Consider the following 20,914-nt stretch of genomic DNA (forward strand, 5'->3'; position numbering starts at 1 on the left):
TTTTTATTGTGAATATGAGTATGGTTGACCCGTCTTACTGATTATGATCCGTGAGACGGTCTCACATGAGACACACTCTTCCTAAATTTAGGAAATTTGGAGGTGAGAGAAAAAAAAAGAGCTTGATGTGTTAGTTAAGTGTGCTAAAAAATTTATTAATACATTAATAAAATTAGGGGCGGGAAAAAATATCGATAATTCCGGTATACCGCATTTACCGTACGACAAAATAACGCACATATCGAATTTAACGATATAACGACTATTTCGATACGTTATGATGTCGTACCGAACTTTATTACTAAATATTGTTTTTATCTACTCGTATTAAAGTGTAAATTTGGGTTGCTTGGCCAGTTTTGGCCCGTAACTGGTTAAACCCAAACACGTGACTTGGGCTTTTTCTTCTACTAGACTACCACAACTGCAGAGATAACACGTTACAGTGAAGGTTTTCTTCCTTCTCCGCCTCTTTGTTTTCTTCTTGTCTTGCTTTGTTTTGGAGTCTCGGTTTTATTCTGCCTACGTGGCAGCGAGCAAAGGTCAACAAAGAAGGTTTGCTTGGTCTGTTGTCCGCGTCCTCCTTCTTACAATTTTGTGATATATTTGATGTGCCATTTTGTTTTGAAAATATTATCATGTCTTGTAGAATTCTTGCTTGTTGAGTTGCTATTTTGAAATATATATATATATTATAAAACTCTATTATTCGATATGTGGCGTTTAGTTTCCTTTTAAAGTAGATACGGCTTGTGTAGTTTAATCTTTGCTGCATCTGTCCATAAACCTGTTTTGTTTTGAGATATTTATGTTTTCTTGGAATTCATTTGGATAAATCATGTTATTTGTGGCTGCCATGTGAAATTTGAGGTATCATTTTGATTTTCATTGGTAGGACATATGGTTAAAAGTTATTTTGTTGTGATTGTGATGAGAATAACAATTTTTTTAAAAAAAATTCGGTATACACGGTATTACACTGATACCGTACCAAAATTGAGGTATACCGAAATATTTTTGGTAAGATCATATTACGAGTCACTTCTGTGACATAAATCTATGACTAATTTATAAAAAAACATTGTTTTTATATCAAAAGTATTAAATTCTACTGTAGGCATAGATGAAGTCGATTCATCTTACAAAAAACAAACCCATAAGATCGTCTCATAAGAGACGTATTCATTAATAAAATGCACATTCTCAAAAGGATGACCAGCCTTTCATGTTTCATTTACAAATTTTTTGCATGAAATTTCAAACCATCACATTCTGTATAAAAAAATAGTTTTTTTAGTATGAATTTTCTAGGGTAAATTGTTTGTTTCGAATAATAAAATTCAGCGATATTTGGAGTCGAGAAATAACTTATCATCATCATATTTCAAATTTATCTCCTGATCTCATAAATCAAACCAATTTAAATTCACAACACATATAGTTATCCATTGAGCTATAAAAATAATGTACAAGGAAGAAATTTGATTTAAAACGTTAATAAGATGATAAATCAATGTTATAATTAACGAATTTTGGTTAATCACACCATTATATTTTTCATAAATTAAGATTAAGAAATATAACTTTCCATAATAAAACAGATATCGAACGGGCGAAAAACGCTCACAGCAGTGGGTGCGGGTTTCCGTGCTGCATTAACTTCCACGTGTCCGTTTTAAGAAATATAACTTACCATAATAAAACAGATATCGAACGGGCGAAAAACGCTCACAGCAGTAAGTGTGGGTTTCCGTGCTGCATTAACTTCCACGTGTCTGTTTCAGTCGTCTTCGTTGCACCCACACGTCATCGAATCAAACGCTCCCCCCACCCCCCCGCGCTCCCCCGCCTTTTCTATCAAAACGCTCTCTCGTCACATGCCGGGAGGGGAGAGAAACCAAAACGAGGAATTCTCGCTCCTACTCTCTCTCTATATAGATAGATACGCCCAAAACATTTATATATATGCAATCAAAGTGTGATCAAATTCTGAAAAATATGCGATTCAAGCACCCTTCGAATTCGACTTCCCAAACAATTGCGTCCGCGGATTCGAGGCTTCTAGTGCGGGAGACGCTTTGCATTAGTGCAAACCTAGCATCAGCGGCTCCTCCGTACCCCTCGGCAGCGGCGGTGACGCCGGAGCGGCAGGATTTGAGACTCGACCGACTTTCCAATGATCAATTTGTGGATTCGAGCTTGAGGGTGATCTGTTGCGAGGAGATCGATGGCAGGAGATGGAAATACTTCGCTGAGAACGATGATTTTATAAGTCATGGATCGAAGCAATTTAAGAAGAATTGTATTCGTGCTGTCTGCTTGCAGTCACCCAAGGCTCCCGTTGATGTCGGTATTTTCTTCCTCTTTTTTCCATTTTTCAGCTTCGTTAAAATAATTTAATTGAGCGATTGAACTTTTTATTTTCATTAACGGCCTGATACTGCAGTCAAAGACCTTGATGTAATAATGGACATTTGTCACAGAAAAGTTATGAAATACCTTGCAACTGTACATTTGCGCACGAAATATTATGAAATACCTTCCTTAATCTTGCCTAAATTCGGTCGTGCCTGTTCCAGGAGTTGATGACTTTTATAAGATCCTACGTAGTTCCAGAAGGTTTTCCTGTTTCGGTTACACCTTCTTATGTTCCTTACATGACGTGGAGAGCTTTAAAGGTTGTAGTGACCCGTTCCAGAATCACCTACTAAGCAAGAACTAAGCATGCAATTAACCTAATTAACAATAATCAGAGATAACAGCGGAAAAGTCAACAAAATAATGGTTATACAACCCAATCGAAGTCTAGAATAACTCAAAATAAAATATCCAATACAACCATATCGAATCAAAACAATACCGATAAACTAAACCAACCAGCTACTCAACGTCCTCCTCCTGCTCCTCCTGAGCTGTCCAACCTGAGGCCTGCCCCGTGGGAATGGGGTGTCCAAGAATAAACAAAACCGAGGACGTGAGCGATAAGAACGCCCAGTACAAAAGTATGAGTATACAGACCTATATGAAATGCACATGCTATGATCATGATACCGGGGTAGTCAAGAAACAGGAGTCACAAAGGAAAGGATCTCAACAATGCTCAGTCTAGAGGCGCCAAGTGGATAGTGCCGCGCGGTACACCTCTGGGTCACTGCATCCACTACAAGACGGACGTGGACCTAAAATGTCCCGGACCACCGAAGCCCTCCCGACCCGTCGGCCACTGTGTACTCTCGGTGTCCATGCGTCCACAAGACAGGGCTGAGCGGCCCCAAGATATAGCTTATCTCGAAAGAGATACAGCTCAACAGCAAAGGCTATCTCGAAGGAGATACGGCTCAACATGAAATGCAATATGCATCATAACTCGTGCCATAATAGCATGCATCATATGATATATAACAATGCAACAGATAATCATGCAACACATATATGAATGTATACTCAACCAGGATATCTCGGATAGTACTTTCGTACCTCTATCACTGCAATCCTAATCCACTGGAACAACCAGACAACAGGTCTAATCCAAGCCTATTCATCAAAAGCATACCCAATGAACAATACTACCATGCTCGGCTAGCAAAACCAGTACTCCCTAGTACTACCAAAGGTTTAGGGTTTACCTTCGTCCGTCGACAGCCCTTTGATGTCGATTGCCTCGAAACTCCGGCGCTGCTATGCTACCAATCCCGGCAGCTCTTGGCTATCGCTCGAACAACAACTAGCCCTAGAATCCTTCCAAAACTCTCAAAGAGGAGACTTAACTCAAGGAATGGCAAGTCACAAATGAGAAATCCGAGCACTATTTATAGGCCATGTTCGGATCCTCCGAACATCACTTCGGAACGTCCGAACGCTACGTGTCCATTGGCTCTTGACAGCTCATGATCGGATCCTCCGATCATACACTTCGGATCGTCCGATCATGCACGTGTCCATCGACTCTTGACACCTCATGTTCGGATCCACCGAACTCACTTCGGACCTTCCGAACACTTCGGTGCTTCCGAACCATCTTCGGACCTTCCGATCATGATTAATCACCATTAGTCCGTTGATTACCCAATTCGGCATTCGGGCTACTACATTCTCCCCCCCTTAAAAGATTTCGTCCTCGAAATCAAGTTTATAGAATGAACAAAACTGAAATAAAAACAACATCATTATTACATCTCAATTGTTGCTTCAATTCTCTCATCTCTGACTCTCATCTGCAGCCTGATCCTGGTTCAGCGCAAAAACCTGACCTTGGGCACGAGGTCGAAGATTCGAACTACCCACAGCCTGACCTTGCCTCCTCTGCTGAACAGTCGTCTGAGATCCAGAACCAGATCCTGCTCCACCTCGCAACTGAGGACAATTCTTCTTGAGATGACCCATCTCTCCGCACTGAAAACAAGCTCCTGCTGCTAATCGGCATTGCTCTGATGGATGGTTCTTCCCATAATGCGCACAAGAATCCTTCTTCTCACCAAAGCGAACATCACCGCTAGACCTTGATCCAGATCCAGAAGAAGAAGAACCAGATTTCTTGAAAGACTGAGGTCGAGGGCTCAAAGTATGCGAAGGTCTAGAAGAAAAAATAGCCCTACCACGCTGGAGACTGATCTCTGCCTGGCGACACCGGTTCACCAACCCATCGTACGAAGTAGGATTATCACAGACAGTGACTCGATCAAAGATCTCCTGGTTAAGGCCCTGAAGGAAATGATCGTACTTGGCTTCAGAACTGCCACTGATATGAGGCGCAAAGGGTAACAACTCGAAGAATTTCTGCTGATACTCATCAACAGACATACTCCCCTGCTTAAGGTTCAGGAGCTCAATCGTCTTGGCCTGGCGAAGGGCTGGAGGAAAGTACAGCTGCATGAACGCTGCACGGAAATCGGCCCACGTCGCTCTACCCTGCGACTGAACTATCGGCGCAGAAGTCGATCGCCACCACCTGCGAGCACGGCCCTCGAGAAGAAAACTAAGGGTCTCCATCTTCTGCTCATCGGTGCACTGGAATGCGCGAAAACAACTCTCCATGCGCTCTATCCAATCCTCCGCATCATCGGGAGTCTCACCGCCAACTAAAGGCTTAGGCCCCATCTGCATGAAACGATGCATATCGAAACGCCTAGGACCATCCCGACGATGACGATGCTCACGATGCCGCCTACGATCGTCCTGGTCGCCCCAACGACCTACACTCCCCTGACTACTCTCATCACCAAAGTGGTCAGCCATCGCTACAACATAGAATGAGGAACTAGTAAATTGGTCAACGGAAATCCCAAAACAGAAATCTATATCCCAAAAACGTACGCATGCTCTGATACCATAAATGTAGTGACCCGTTCCAGAATCACCTACTAAGCAAGAACTAAGCATGCAATTAACCTAATTAACAATAATCAGAGATAACAGCGGAAAAGTCAACAAAATAATGGTTATACAACCCAATCGAAGTCTAGAATAACTCAAAATAAAATATCCAATACAACCATATCGAATCAAAACAATACCGATAAACTAAACCAACCAGCTACTCAACGTCCTCCTCCTGCTCCTCCTGAGCTGTCCAACCTGAGGCCTGCCCCGTGGGAATGGGGTGTCCAAGAATAAACAAAACCGAGGACGTGAGCGATAAGAACGCCCAGTACAAAAGTATGAGTATACAGACCTATATGAAATGCACATGCTATGATCATGATACCGGGGTAGTCAAGAAACAGGAGTCACAAAGGAAAGGATCTCAACAATGCTCAGTCTAGAGGCGCCAAGTGGATAGTGCCGCGCGGTACACCTCTGGGTCACTGCATCCACTACAAGACGGACGTGGACCTAAAATGTCCCGGACCACCGAAGCCCTCCCGACCCGTCGGCCACTGTGTACTCTCGGTGTCCATGCGTCCACAAGACAGGGCTGAGCGGCCCCAAGATATAGCTTATCTCGAAAGAGATACAGCTCAACAGCAAAGGCTATCTCGAAGGAGATACGGCTCAACATGAAATGCAATATGCATCATAACTCGTGCCATAATAGCATGCATCATATGATATATAACAATGCAACAGATAATCATGCAACACATATATGAATGTATACTCAACCAGGATATCTCGGATAGTACTTTCGTACCTCTATCACTGCAATCCTAATCCACTGGAACAACCAGACAACAGGTCTAATCCAAGCCTATTCATCAAAAGCATACCCAATGAACAATACTACCATGCTCGGCTAGCAAAACCAGTACTCCCTAGTACTACCAAAGGTTTAGGGTTTACCTTCGTCCGTCGACAGCCCTTTGATGTCGATTGCCTCGAAACTCCGGCGCTGCTATGCTACCAATCCCGGCAGCTCTTGGCTATCGCTCGAACAACAACTAGCCCTAGAATCCTTCCAAAACTCTCAAAGAGGAGACTTAACTCAAGGAATGGCAAGTCACAAATGAGAAATCCGAGCACTATTTATAGGCCATGTTCGGATCCTCCGAACATCACTTCGGAACGTCCGAACGCTACGTGTCCATTGGCTCTTGACAGCTCATGATCGGATCCTCCGATCATACACTTCGGATCGTCCGATCATGCACGTGTCCATCGACTCTTGACACCTCATGTTCGGATCCACCGAACTCACTTCGGACCTTCCGAACACTTCGGTGCTTCCGAACCATCTTCGGACCTTCCGATCATGATTAATCACCATTAGTCCGTTGATTACCCAATTCGGCATTCGGGCTACTACAAAGGTACTCTTTTACATTTTTTGAATCGAAAGGTTGATGAGTAACTAAAGGGGATCCGGGGTTTACCTACTTTTTTTACCCAATAAAGATATCTAACCTGCACAAGCTAAGACCATTGATAATGTGCTTGCATGCTATATACTATAGCATGGTGACATGTTTAGTTGCTGCTCCTTTGTGATGCATTCTGTTGTAGTACTTCTTTGGCGGGGCAATGAGTGTTTTCACAACTCAAACTCTTCTAAGTTCAGTGGGAGTATCAAGAAATAGAGCTGTACCAGGAGCTGTGGCTATCAACTGGATTATAAAGGTATCATAAAATTAATGCAATTTAGTTGGAAAAAAATGAAGACAAAAATGTTTTTTACATTTTAGTTTTAGAGGTGCTTGGGTTTTTTTTTTGTGTATCCTAGAAAGTTAGGACATGTTTCAAATGCTTGACAGAAAAGTGTTGACACCCTGAAGCTTGAAATAAATCTCAGGGGTAGTTGGTAACAGATATATGCTTCAAGTAGTGGGTTGAAGGCAAATCACGAAATTTGGCTGCCTCTATTTTTTCTGTATACATTGACCTCTTTTTTATTGAACGTTATATTTATCATGTTCAGCACATATTTTTAAACAATCCAGTAGTACTTAGATTACTTATTATTCTTGTATTGTATCTTTCTCATGGTAAAAGATTTTGCTATTATTTTTAGAGGAAAAACCAAAGCTAGAAGACCAGATCTCTAGGTTGGAGAGTCTCCAAACTTATTAACCATTCCACAATTACTTTTGGAGTCGATATTAGATGTAATATTATCCACCCCTTGAGAAAATGGTCTTGGACGTCTTTCACTCATCTATCAATATTCTTCCCAAACATCTTAATCCAACATATAATATGCACACAACATTATCATTGACACTGATAGTAACCTTTCCTAAGTCAACCATTCTACTGCATTTGCTCATATTAACAACACATGTTAAGCTCGAGAGAAAAGCCCTCACTGAAAAGATTAGCTATGGGATAGAAGAATCTCACAAATTATTATGTTCTATATTTTCTTGTGGAGCCTACGTGGGATGTAGTTGTTCTTCCAGCAATATATTAAGTTTTGTAGATGTAGAAAATACCTCAAAACTGTGAAAAATAGTATGCATCTTTGTCCTGCTAACATGCCAATCTGGATGTAAGAATCTAATTTTTATCGCGTCTTTTCTTTCCTGTAAGTGCTTGTTAGGAACAATGCTCACCTTTTGAGTTACATATAATCAACTAGGAAACTTATGGACCGAACTTTCCAATTTACGTCTAAATTTCATTTGATTTACATCCATCGCTTTCCACTATTTGAAGTGTAGCATTGATTTAACATCTGCTTTATTTTTAGGAAATTTTGGAAGGGCTTCTTTAACGCTGAGTCTTTAAAAAAATTAATGTTTCAGAAACTCATTAAAAATTAGTTGTTTTACACCCTTTCTACCCCAAAGACATATCGGGTAATATCATTTTGTTTCAAGTGGAATTTGTTCTTTCGGAATTGAAGCTATAAAATGTAGCACATATCAAACACATGTAAAAACCTCATCGATAGAAAAATGAAATAGAACTATGCTATTTATTTCCGAATTACATTTTTTTTTTGCTAGGAAACAATACTTTATTAAGGATATAATATTAAGTGTTACAACAGTGGACTAGGAGTTCACTGTCCTAAGAAGCACAATATAGAACGCAAAAATCTAGTGATACACATAATCCCAATGTCTTAATATATCAAAAACTGAAACGTTCTTGAATTCTTCGTGAATTCCAATCCACACGGCAACATTAATCTTTATCTTCTCCCAGCATGTGTCCATATTTGACTCTTTTTCCTCAAATATTCTTTGATTTCTCTCCAATCATACCGTCCAACATATGCACTGAACCACCACTTGCCAAAATTTCTGAATTACATTTACGTATGATAAAAGCAAATGAGACTAAAATAGCAAATTAAAGTATGTTAAAATTGAGGTACTCTTGGATGTAAATGCATGTTGCTTTACTTACTCAACAACAATATATGGATTTTTATTGAGTTGCTAATGTCAGTTAAAACAATCATACAATGGTCTAGATGAAGTCCTGTGATAAAGTTATCTATATCGTGTTCCTTGATATAATTAACTGTAGGATGGTGCTGGACAGGTTGGGAAGATGCTATTTTCTCGTCAGGGAAAGAAATTTGACTATGATCTAAAGCAGGTATGTAAAAATTTGGAGGTCAAAGGAGATGCTTTTGTGACTTAATTTATAGAAATAACACCTTGTCTGATGATTTTTCTTACACAGCTTAGGTTTGCTGGCGATATCATGATGGAGTTGGGAGCTGGTTTAGAGTTGGCAACTGCTGTTGTTCCCCATTTATTTCTTCCTTTGGCCTGTGTAGCCAATGTTTCCAAGGTTGTATCATCTATTGTCACTTTCACTTGTCCGCGTCATGCAATCCTGGCTAATTATGTCGACATTCATTGTGCTTTCCTTATAGAATGTTGCTGCTGTGACATCTGCTTCAACTCGAACCCCAATCTACAAAGCTTTTGCTAGGGGCGAAAATATTGGAGATGTGACTGCCAAAGGAGAATGTGTTGCAAATATGGCTGATCTGGTATGCTCTTCTGATTGAAAATATCACAACATTGTAAATTGTGGAAAATGAGCACTACTGCGAAATAAACTGATTCAAAAACTTCCGGCCCACGAGTGAATGGATTAATCCAATTTATTGCAGATTCCTGGTTTAGGGGTAGATATGAGAGGATTATTATTAAATTTAGAAGTCTAGTTCTTTTCTTACATCCTCTCAGTGATAAATTCAAACTGTTAATTCATATATTTGAAAATCAGACGAAGAGTCACTAATGTGAAACTGGTGGAATGGAAGGAAATATACTTTGCAAGTTGAAGCACTGGGTGTGTGGAAGCGGGATTGAGAAGGTAACTACGGGTTAATTAGAGTCGTTAACCACCAAGTAATTTTATGATCTTGGATAAGGGGGGGTACAAAAGGAAGGGGTCTAACCTGGCCACCTACCTACTTAACATATTTGGTCCTATCAATCTAAATGCTTATGAAGAATATTTCATTTCTGAGTTGTCATGAATGTCTTTGACTTTTTGACAGAAAAATTGCGACTTTAGTTCTTGCATTTTGAATTCGAACCAGTTTTATCTCTTCGCTGGAACTGATTATTGAATTTCTTTCTTGTGAAGCTCGGAACTGGACTGAGCATTATGCTGTCTAAGCAAAATCCATCCTTGGTTACCACATTTACTTTGCTCTCATGTGGGTATTTGATGAGCTCTTACCAAGAGGTTGGATAGAGAGAAAACACTGGAACTTTTGTTTCTCTATTTGTTTATTACTTTCTTTTCTCCCAGCTAATATAACTACTGATTTGAGATGAATATTCTATTGTTCTTTTAGGTGAAATCTGTGGTATTGCATAAGCTGAATCGGGCAAGATTAACTGTGGCAGTTGAATCCTTCTTGAAGACAGGTCAGAATGAGTTTGTCTTCTCCCCGTGTGTGTTTGTGCCGCTTGTTGTTCATCTCCCTTTAGGCTTTGTTTTTGTTTGTATATCATATTGATTGGAGAATGTGAGGAATGTATTATTTATTTTGGTAGGAAACCATAGTAACATATGCTCAGAACTTCTCAAACAAACATTTGCCTTTTATTCTTGTTCCTTTCCGCTTATCAGGTGAAGAAAGCTGTTGTTACGTGCTATTAATTTTCGAGTAACCCAATTAAGGAAAATATTAGGTCTCCTTGAAAGTTGGTCGGTCCCCATGAGAAAACTACTTATTCCTGGTGGTAGGGTCGTAGGCTTCGCTTCATGAAGTATTATTTCACGTTGTTGTCTCGGAGATAGGCTGAATATGCATAATATTGGTTAAACCTCGGAGAGAGTAATGACTTTGGCAAGAGTTCAATTCATTAAGTTATAATTTAGTTTATGTGTGTAGACAATGTGCTATCTTCCGTGTAAGGAGACTTATTGAATTAACTCGTCAATAATGAAAATGCAAAAAAGGAAAAATTCATTCACGAAATCTTTGCATCGAAGTTCGTGTTCTGCATCTTGGTCACTACTAGTAGTCATCTGGGTATTGTGCCGACAAGTAGCAACAACTTAATTTTCTTCAGTTTTTCTTTTTGACTAAATTGTTAAAAAAATAAATAAAAACCTAGTGCAACAACCACTTTGGATAAATAAAGGCGCTTGTCCCTTTGAGGATAGAATGAGCTCTCAGCTTCCAGAAGCATCCGAGCATGTCGGTCAATTGGGGGCCCTCATCCTCATCTGATTCTGATAGCTAGTGAGCTTGGGCAGATTCAAACTCAATTTAGCATCCTTAACCCTACTAGCAATTTGGTAGAAGTGTAAGTCATTAAGGCACTTCAAATCTATTGTCAGTAATGTAGCTTGCGGCAAACTGAAAATTGTCTAGTGCTCGAACATGAAAAGACCAACATCTCAATACAATCTTAAAAAACGAATCATGTAAAACCCGTATATTGGAGAATTTAAAGGGGTGATGCATCCTGTTGTTTTGAATAAGCGAGACAATACAGGGCAAATGATCCGATGAACAGCCCCAAACCAAGAAGTTAGGGAGGCCATGGAAATCAACTTACAACCAATCCTCATTAACGAGGGCCTCGCTCAACTTAGAAATCACCAAATTTTTGATCAAATATAGAAACAACCAATTGAATTAATTTCAGGAGAACCTTCGATGTTATCTGGGTGATGGACTCCTGGTACATTTGGAAAAATATACGATATCTTCATAAGGATGGGGCTGATATCGGACTGTACAAAGACACATGCATGAGGATCTGGCTTGGAAATATTGGATGAAACCAAGTTTGAGTGTAGGAAGAAAGGCCATTAGAATATTTTTAAACAAGTTTCTGTAAATATTTTTGAACATGGTGGTTGACCATTGAGAGATGCTTCAGAGAGTGCTTGCCAATGCTTGCGTGGCTAACTTTGCAAAAAACAATGGCTCAAATTTCTAGTTTGTCTATACCTTCAGCAAAGCAAGAGGGATAAGGTATCCCTTTCGTCCCAGTCAAGTTGGAAACGAATTAGGACATGAATTTTGTGCTTCTAGTAGAAAAATATTTACACCTTATGATTCCACTCTAACTTTAACATATCCTTATTTTCCAGGGCAAGTTCCAACGTTACACGAGGGAAATTCAATGGAAAATATATTCAATCTTCCATGGAAGGAACACAGGCCTATTGTTCTTGGTACATGAAAAACCATATCTTTTGCTGGCCCTCACATGAGCTTAGCATATTTTGGTGCTTTTCATCTTATTTTAGCACATTATTTGTGTAAATGTTGATCATGTTAGGATAGGCAGTTTATTTGAATTCTTTTTGTTATTCCTTATCTTATCATTAGTCCCTATCTTATCTTTTATTTGTTTTTTAGTTTCCTCCCTGATTGTTGGGAGGTTGTTAGTTGTTCCTATTTTTATGCTAGTTGTTAGTTTCTATCTATTCTCAAATGTACTATATATACTAGGGTTGGTGTTCAATAAAAGTTAAAATATTTTATTCCCCAAATTACATGGTATCAGAGCATGGTCCCTAACCTGTCATGGTTGCCAACAACGGAATAAATTTTGGCTCGTTTGGGCTAACCTCTGAATCAGAGGCAACCTCTGGAATTTCTACCTCATCCTCGCCTCACGACATGACATCTACCTCGATTCAAATTACTGTCCATCGTCTAAATGGGCAAAACTTCTTGGAGTGGTCACAGTCTGTAAAACTTGCAATTGATGGGCGTGGAAAACTGGGGTATTTGACTGGAGAAGCAGAGAAACCGGCTGAGACAGGACCAACATACAAAACATGGAGATCAGAAAACTCTCTTGTGATGGCGTGGCTTCTCAACTCCATGGACACCTCAATCGCCTGACCACATATGTTCATGAAGCCTGCGAAAAATGTGTGGGACTTTGTAAAAGAGACATACTCAGACTCCGAGAATTCATCTCAGATATTCGAGTTGAAGGCAAAACTCTGGAATCTGAAACAAGGTGATCGTGAGGTAACCATTTACTATAATGAAATGGCGGCTTTGTGGCAGGAGCTGGATCAACACTACGATGATGTCTGGGCCAACGAAGATGATTATGCGAGACAAAAGAAGAGGGAGGAGAATGATCGGGTCTACATGTTTTTGGCTGGAATGAATCAAAATCTCGATGTAGTTAAAGGACGGATACTTGGAAGAAAACCACTTCCGTCGATCAGAGAAGTTTTCTCTGAAATTCGCCAAGAAGAAAACAGGAAGAAGGTGATGCATAACCAGGCCGAGAACACTATTGGCCCGATAAGCGATAACTCAGCCTTGGTATCTCGAGACTCGGATTCAACTCCAAATACTGATAAGAAGAAGAAGCCCTGGTGTGACCACTGCCATAAACCTTGGCACACTTGAGAAACTTGCTGGAAGCTTCACGGAAAGCCACCTGGTTGGAAGAAACGGTCTGAGAAGACACTACAAACGGTGACTGAGGTTTCTCAAGGAACTCCAATCAACTCTGGACAGTTTCCATTCACTCAGGACCAAGTAGACCAACTTGTTAGGTTACTCCGAACCTCAAATCCAACCCCATCCTCTACCAACTGTCATGTCGCACAAAATGGTAAACGTCCTATTGTTTCTCTCATGTGTTCTAAACCCAAATGTACCTGGATCATAGATTCAGGTGCAACCAATCACATGACTGGTTCGTCTCCTTTTTTCTCCACTTACAAACCATGTGCAGGTAATAGAAGAGTTAGGATTGCTAATGGCTCCTTCAACCCGATTGCAGGAGTATGAGACATCAAACTCACACCATCTATTACCTTTTCAAATGTCCTCCATGTTCCTAAATTGTCTTGTAACCTTATATCTATTAGCAAGCTAACTCAAGACCTTGTGTCAAGCTAAATTTTCTAACTCTCATTGTGTTTTTCAGGAGGTGGACTCGGGGAAGATGATTGGCAATGCTAGGGAATATGGTGGACTCTACTTCCTTGATGGGGAAACCGACTCTTGTAAAGTTGCTCAAGCATTCTCTGGTTTGGAGACTACCTCTATTGATCTGAATAATAAAGTCTATTTATGACATTATCGTTTAGGACACCCTAGTTATTTTTATATGCAAAAGTTGTTTCCAAAGTTGTTTCTGAATAAAAATCCTTCATTGTTTAAGTGTGAAATTTGTGCTCTCGCTAAACATCATAGAGCTGTGCATCAACCAAAAATGTATCAACCTAGCAGACCCTTCTCACTAATCCATAGTGATGTTTGGGGTCCTTCTAGTGTTACAGGTCTTCTCGGAAAAAAATGGTTTGTCACTTTCATAGATGATCACTCACGTGCTTGTTGGGTTTTTTTATTGAGAGAAAAATCTGAGGTTGAACAGATTTTTAAAACTTTCCACAACATGATTGTCAATCAATTTCAAACAAATATCCAAATGATAAGAAATGACAATGGAGGGGAATATTTTAAAGAAACCTTAGGCAAATATTTTAAGGAGCACGGTATCGTCCAACAGAGCTCATGCACTGATACTCCACAACAGAATGGTGTGGCTAAGAGAAAAAATAGGCACATATTAGAAGTCACCAGAGCACTTATGTTCTCTAATCAAGTCCCGAAATATTTGTGGAGCGAAGCAGTTCTAACAGCAGTCTATTTAATTAATAGATTACCATCTAAAGTCCTCAATTTTAAAACTCCCCTAGGTATTCTCAAAGACATTTTTCCAAACTCGAAATTGTTCTCTTATTCTCTACCTCTGCGAATGTTTGGATGTACTGTTTTTGTGAGAAATCTTGATCGAAACATGAGTAAATTAGATCCTAGGGCTAAAAAATGTGTTTTTGTTGGCTATGGTTCCACTCAAAAAGGATACAAATGTTTTGATCCAACTTCAAAAAAACTGTATGTATCTTTTGATGTTTCGTTTTTTGAAGAAATTCCGTTTTTTGGGTCTCATCTTCAAGGGGAGATAAGGACTAGTGAAGATGATGGTTTAGGTTTTTTGTTGCCTCCTTCGGTCTCTAACAATCAGAGTGATAAATCTATTTTTGGAATAAATGAAAATACTAAAAGTCCTGATATTTCTATTGAATTAACTTCCGAGAATAAAGAAACTATCCCTGGATTACATGAGGACTCGGTTGTTATATCAGCGAGTCCTAAAATTGTGGGAAACATTGACCACATAAATGTGGACCACTCAAAAATTTTGCATAATAAAGAATCTAGCCCAAGTATTTCTCAATCTTCACCAATTGATAAAGGTAGTACTCAAAGAGGAAAATTCTATGAGCAAGTCTACCAGCGAAGGGTTTCACATCAAGGAGGGAGAGACATCATATCTCAACTTGACCATGAGTCCAACTCAGAGCCATCTTCTGAAGGTAAGTCCCCTACCCCTCTGGATCTCCCAATTGCTCTACGAAAAGAAAGAAGATCATGTGCCAAATACCCTATATCCAACTTTGTCTTCTATTCTAGATTGTGTCCACAATTCTCAATGTTTACAGGTAATGTCTCCTCTGTCCATATACCAAGAAATATTCAAGAAGCCTTAGAAAGTCCTGAGTGGAAGAAATCTGTACACGAGGAACTTGGTGCACTTGAGAAAAATCAGACTTGGGTTCTTGAGGAGCTGCCTGTGGGGAAGTCTGCCGTTGGGTGTAAATGGGTATTTACACCGAAATTTAATGCAGAGGGGAGACTTGAAAGATACAAGGCACGCCTTGTGGCCAAGGGCTTCACACAAACATACGACATCGATTACTCGGAGACCTTTGCACCTGTTGCGATGATGAATACTGTCCAGGTGCTGCTGTCCATTGCTGTAAATTTGGACTGGCCTCTTCAACAACTTGACGTGAAAAACGCCTTCCTAAATGGAGTGTTAAAGGAAGAAGTCTTCATGGATCCTCCTCCCGGATTTGAAGGCACATGTGGTAAGAAAGTTTGCAGGTTGAAGAAGGCTCTATACGGTCTCAAGCCGTCTCCAAGAGCCTGGTTTGGAAGATTTACCCAATTTGTGTGGAAACAAGGCTATGTGCAGGGGCAATCCGATCACACTATGTTCACAAAGTTCTCGGGGATCGAAAGTCTCGGTTTTGATTGTCTATGTGGATGACATTATTCTCACAGGTGATGATATTGGAGAGATGAGTTCGTTGAAGGAAAAACTATCAAAGGAATTCGAGATCAAAAATCTAGGTGGGCTTCGGTATTTTCTAGCTATGGAGTTTGCTCGGTCGAGCAAGGGCTGGCTGTTTCTCAGCGCAAATACATCATGGATTTGCTAAGAGAGACATGCATGAGTGACTGTAAACCCGCTGAGACTCCAATAGATGCAAATAAAAAACTCGAGGAGACCACCACTCAGAATGCTGCAGATGTGCATCAGTATCAGAGACTCGTAGGTAAATTGATTTATCTATCTCACACTCGACCAGACATAGCATTCGTTGTGAGCCTAGTGAGCCAGTTTATGCACGCTCCCTCTAGAGACCATCTTGAAGCCGTTAACAGAATCCTAAGGTACCTAAAGGGGTGTCCAGGAAAGGGCTTATGTTTCAAGAAGAGTGAGATCAAGAAGTTGGAAGTTTGTACAGATGCTGATTGGGCTGGGTCCATTTCTGACAGGAAATCAACTTCGGGCTACTGTACTTTCTTGTGGGGGAACCTCGTCACATGGAGGAGTAAGAAACAGAATGTTGTAGCTCGTAGCAGTGCCGAGGCCGAGTTTAGAGCTATGGCTAATGGGATATGTGAGGCTATTTGGGTTCAACGAGTGTTACAGGACCTGAGAATTGAGGCTACTCTTCCAATTAGACTGTATTGTGACAATAAGGCAGCGATTAGCATAGCTCACAATCCGGTTCAGCACGATCGGACTAAACACATTGAAGTGGATCGACACTTCATAAAACAAAAGCTAGATAATGGGCTGGTTTGTACTCCATATGTCCTATCAACCGAGCAAGCTGCGGACATCTTCACCAAGGGATTGTTTAGACCGATGTTTGAGAGTTGTATAAGCAAGTTGGGCATGATAGACAATTAGACATTTATGCACTAACTTGAGGGGGAGTGTTAGGATAGGCAGTTTATTTGAATTCTTTTTGTTATTCCTTATCTTATCATTAGTCCCTATCTTATCTTTTATTTGTTTTTTAGTTTCCTCTCTGATTGTTGGGAGGTTGTTAGTTCCTACTTTTATGCTAGTTGTTAGTTTCTATCTATTCTCAAATGTACTATATATACTAGGGTTGGTGTTCAATAAAAGTTAAGATATTTTATTCCCCAAATTACAGATCATACTATTTTCTACTACTTTTGCAGGTCCGCGGTTTAAAGACGCATTCCAAGATCCTAATTCATATCTTGCTGTGGAGCCAATTTTTGAGGTATGCTACCATGCTGAGCAGAAGATATTTTTATTTTTCGGGCTGTACATTCACGTGATTGTCCATTACGACTTTTAATGGCTTACAGCGGCATAATGAATTTTTTTTGGCAACAGAAAGAGCAATATATTGTTACCTATAATTCTTCGAAGGACAAAATATATGCTCTATTCAAGGATGAAGCAAAGTCTGATGATATATTGAAAGCTGCCTTTCATGTAAGATTGATGATTTTTGATATTATAGTGACTACCGTTGTTGGTGTTTCTTTCTAAATTCTTTTCAATTACAGGCTCGTGTGCTTTTTCACATTGTTCACACCTCCAATAAGAACATGTCTTCCCCTGGGAAACGAGAGCATGATTTCTCGGTTGGACCAACATTGTCTGATCTTCAATCTCATAATGCTGAATCATATCAGATGGTGTCTGCTTTATATGGACTGTTCAAGAATAAAGCTATGGAACAGGTGAGGGCAGGCCTAGTTATTTTCCTCTCTAATTTTGAAATTTGAATAGAGAAGCACCTAAGTTCAGCTACTTTGCATTAATATTAAATAGTTCTTTATTATTGATTCAGTGGAGCCTATGGTAAAATTGTGCATGACATTAAATTGTGTAAATCTCATTTGTCCTATGCTTCATCTAAAGCCAGTAATGGGGGAGTATTACTAAATAGATATTTTTGGGAAGGGCCGATATAACCCCTACCGACAGCTCTAGCTTCATGCTTTGAACCATTAGGCTACTAGTAGAAAGCCTAGAATCATGATTCGCTGTTGTTTATCAGGTTCATGTGCGTTTAATGCTTCAACTTTGTGATCTCAAATGCTTGATTTTCTGTCCTGGTAATGTTTTTGATAACAGCAAGAGAAAGTTGAGGCCGAATTTCAGCCTGCCCCACTCAATACGATAAATGTTTCTTGTTGTTTGAGAGTTCGTTTAACATCATCAGTGGGACTGAGATAGTGCTTGGTTTAAAAGAACTTCTAGAAACTTTGTAATTCATCCATCTACTGAAACATAAATACGTTCTAACAAAACTGAACGCTAAAAATATGTTCCGACAAAATAAAAATTATGGGAACTTGACTTGAAGCACCTGTCCCTACTATTTCTTTCATTTGTAAGATTATTTTTTAATATATTCTCAATAAACCGACACCTTGTTTTTTTCTGAAGGGTTGGGTTATGTCTGAATCACTGCTTAATCCCGGCAGAGCACGGTTATGTGAATTGGGCAGTTAAGATATGACAAAATTAGTGTTCCAAATATCCTGTAAAAATATCAATGGATTCCGAAGATGTGAAGTTTGCTCGTTATCATTCATTATACTTGAACATGCCCAGAACTGCTGTTGTCAGATTCATGTGAACCACGATAATCAAAATCAGTTTTGGCCTCAAATGCACTTCCGAGACTTTGCTACTCGGAAGTCGAACCTGGCACTACATGTGATGATTGGGGAGGTCAGATTATGCATGGATTCACAATTTTTGATTATGTTTCTGATCTAGTTATAAAGGATTCTACGTTGCCTTTTTGTTCTACATATAATATATACTGTATACTTCGTATCCTGTTCCATGTGCTTTTAGATATATTTAGTTTATCTATGTATATTCAGTTACGAGAATACTCTGTATACCTTCTCAGTGTGCTTCAATTTAGATTCAGTACTGTAAACGGTTGTGATATGCCTTAATATTTTATCCTTTTTTCACGTTCCTGTACTTGTTTGCGCAGATATTTTGCTTTTTTGCCTCGTTTATTTCCTTTCCTAATTTTTCTATAGGAATGGTCGTGGAGATCATCCACCTCCTCCTTTTTAGCTTTTCATTCGGGTAATAAATATATATTTTTTCCCAAACTCATTTAATTATATTTCTTGTTTTAATATTTTTACTTTGGAAATGTCTAATTGTTTGTATCAAAAAATCTATACCGACATTTCTTCGACAAATGATGAAAAAATAAAAATAAACATATATTTATTGTTCAATGGATGTATGATAATTAATTCGATCATGTGCCAGAAGGGCATCTGTATTCTCTACTTATTGGTAAATGGATCTATGAGAGATGTGTGTACTAAAATTCATTTTGTTTCTGAAGTATACTTCGTTTAATTTCGTATCGTTTTTTAAAGTCAAAATTTGGAAGTTTGTAACCCGCAGATTATTTCGGCCATCACAGAACCAACGATAACAAACAAGTGGTGTTGTTAATATTCAACAAGTCTGTTGCTTAGGGACTCCGAAGCAATGAAATTTGCCAGGCTTAATAAAGTGGGGGGCACGCTCGCGGTTCGCCTCCAGAGGTGTGCTTCGGAAAAGGAAATTATTTACTCAAGCTTGATTTCAAGTTCAACAAGTGTTTTTCTAATAGATAGAGCTTGTGCTCAAGAAGCTTGATTTTTAATCTCGAGTAGAATCTTGACCAAAAGATTTAGAGTGAGTATTTTGTGATACGAGTTGATCCGATTAATATCTGAATTAAAAATTAATATTTTTAGCATAAAATATAAAACTTTTTATGGGTCGAGTAAGAGACTCGTTTAACAAAATTAACTTTTAAAAAAATTTCTTAAGAGTTTTTTTTTTCAGAGATTTGTTAATTATTAATCTCGTAAAAATTGTAATTAACATTTGTAATATGTATAACAAAAGTTGGGATTATATGGTAAGTTTTATTAAATAAATTTGAAATTAAACACTTAATTTTACTCGTCAAGGAATTGGAGCCTTAGACTCAGTTAGTGACAGTTAATAATCTCGATCAGGTTGAAAGTTAAATTTTAATCGGCCTGTCATATTTTGCTTCCTCCCCCTTCGCATCCCCGCCTCTCAGTAGCATCAACTTTTTCGGGCTCAATCTGTAAACTTCTGACATAAAAGTATCCAACCTGGCTCCGAATGTCCAAGCTCATTACTAATGGGACTATATTATTTATGACTAATTTATTAATTATCTATCTATATCTATATCTATATTCTATATCTATATAAATATACCAATTGAATTGTGAATTTCCTCTATTATCCTCATTAAAATTGTATTCTAATGACACTTTGTTTAATCAATTATTATTAATCCATTGACTAATTATTATTTATTACTCTTTCACTCACTTTCATGACATGACTACAAATAATATCAAAATATTTGTTCAACAACTAATGATTCGAATCAATATGTAATAATATTATTTATAAAATGAATTGGTTTTGTGAAAATACCTTACAAATAATAGTAATAGTGTTATACATTCTTTTATTAAAATAAATAATACAAAAAATTATGCTAATAGAAGTTTCGAACTTATTTTTACAATTTATGTATTAATTATATTTTTCATAATCTTAGTTTTTTACAAAAAAATACAAAAAAATTTGTAGGTTTCGAACTTATTTTTACAATTTATGTATTACTTATATTTTTCATAATCTTAGTTTTTACAAATAATACAAAAAAATTTATATTTAACAAAACATAAAATAAGAAATTATAAATTTATATGTCGAGGTTTAATATATATCTATATCTATATACAAATCTATATATATGAATGTGAATTGTGAATTTACATAAATATCATTATCTTCATTTATTAATTATAATAATTTACATAAATATTCTTACCTTCATTTAATAATAATCATTAATAAAT

General features: G+C 38.4%; 1 protein-coding gene across 3 annotated transcripts; it reads left to right on the forward strand.

Annotated features, from left to right (window-relative positions):
* The first annotated feature begins 1,844 nt into the window (after positions 1–1,844).
* LOC140823906 (protein root UVB sensitive 6-like) lies at positions 1,845–18,964 on the forward strand. Of its 3 annotated transcripts, none has more exons than XM_073185486.1 (13): positions 1,845–2,350; positions 2,580–2,678; positions 6,940–7,053; positions 8,911–8,982; positions 9,070–9,180; positions 9,266–9,385; positions 9,991–10,092; positions 10,205–10,277; positions 11,962–12,045; positions 17,180–17,244; positions 17,361–17,462; positions 17,537–17,713; positions 18,426–18,964. In XM_073185486.1, exons 1-13 carry the CDS (start codon positions 2,276–2,278, stop codon positions 18,489–18,491), a joined length of 1,260 nt encoding a protein of 419 aa, XP_073041587.1. In that variant the 5' UTR covers positions 1,845–2,275; the 3' UTR covers positions 18,492–18,964. The 3 variants fall into 3 exon arrangements, 2 of the variants coding, with proteins under 2 accessions (XP_073041587.1, XP_073041586.1); XM_073185485.1 differs by having other exon boundaries at positions 1,845–2,346; XR_012116317.1 differs by lacking the exon at positions 18,426–18,964 and having other exon boundaries at positions 1,845–2,346; positions 17,333–17,462.
* The last annotated feature ends 1,950 nt before the right edge of the window (positions 18,965–20,914 follow it).

The sequence above is a fragment of the Primulina eburnea genome, chromosome 2 (assembly GCF_022965805.1).
Source record: "Primulina eburnea isolate SZY01 chromosome 2, ASM2296580v1, whole genome shotgun sequence".
Taxonomy (NCBI): Eukaryota; Viridiplantae; Streptophyta; class Magnoliopsida; order Lamiales; family Gesneriaceae; genus Primulina; species Primulina eburnea.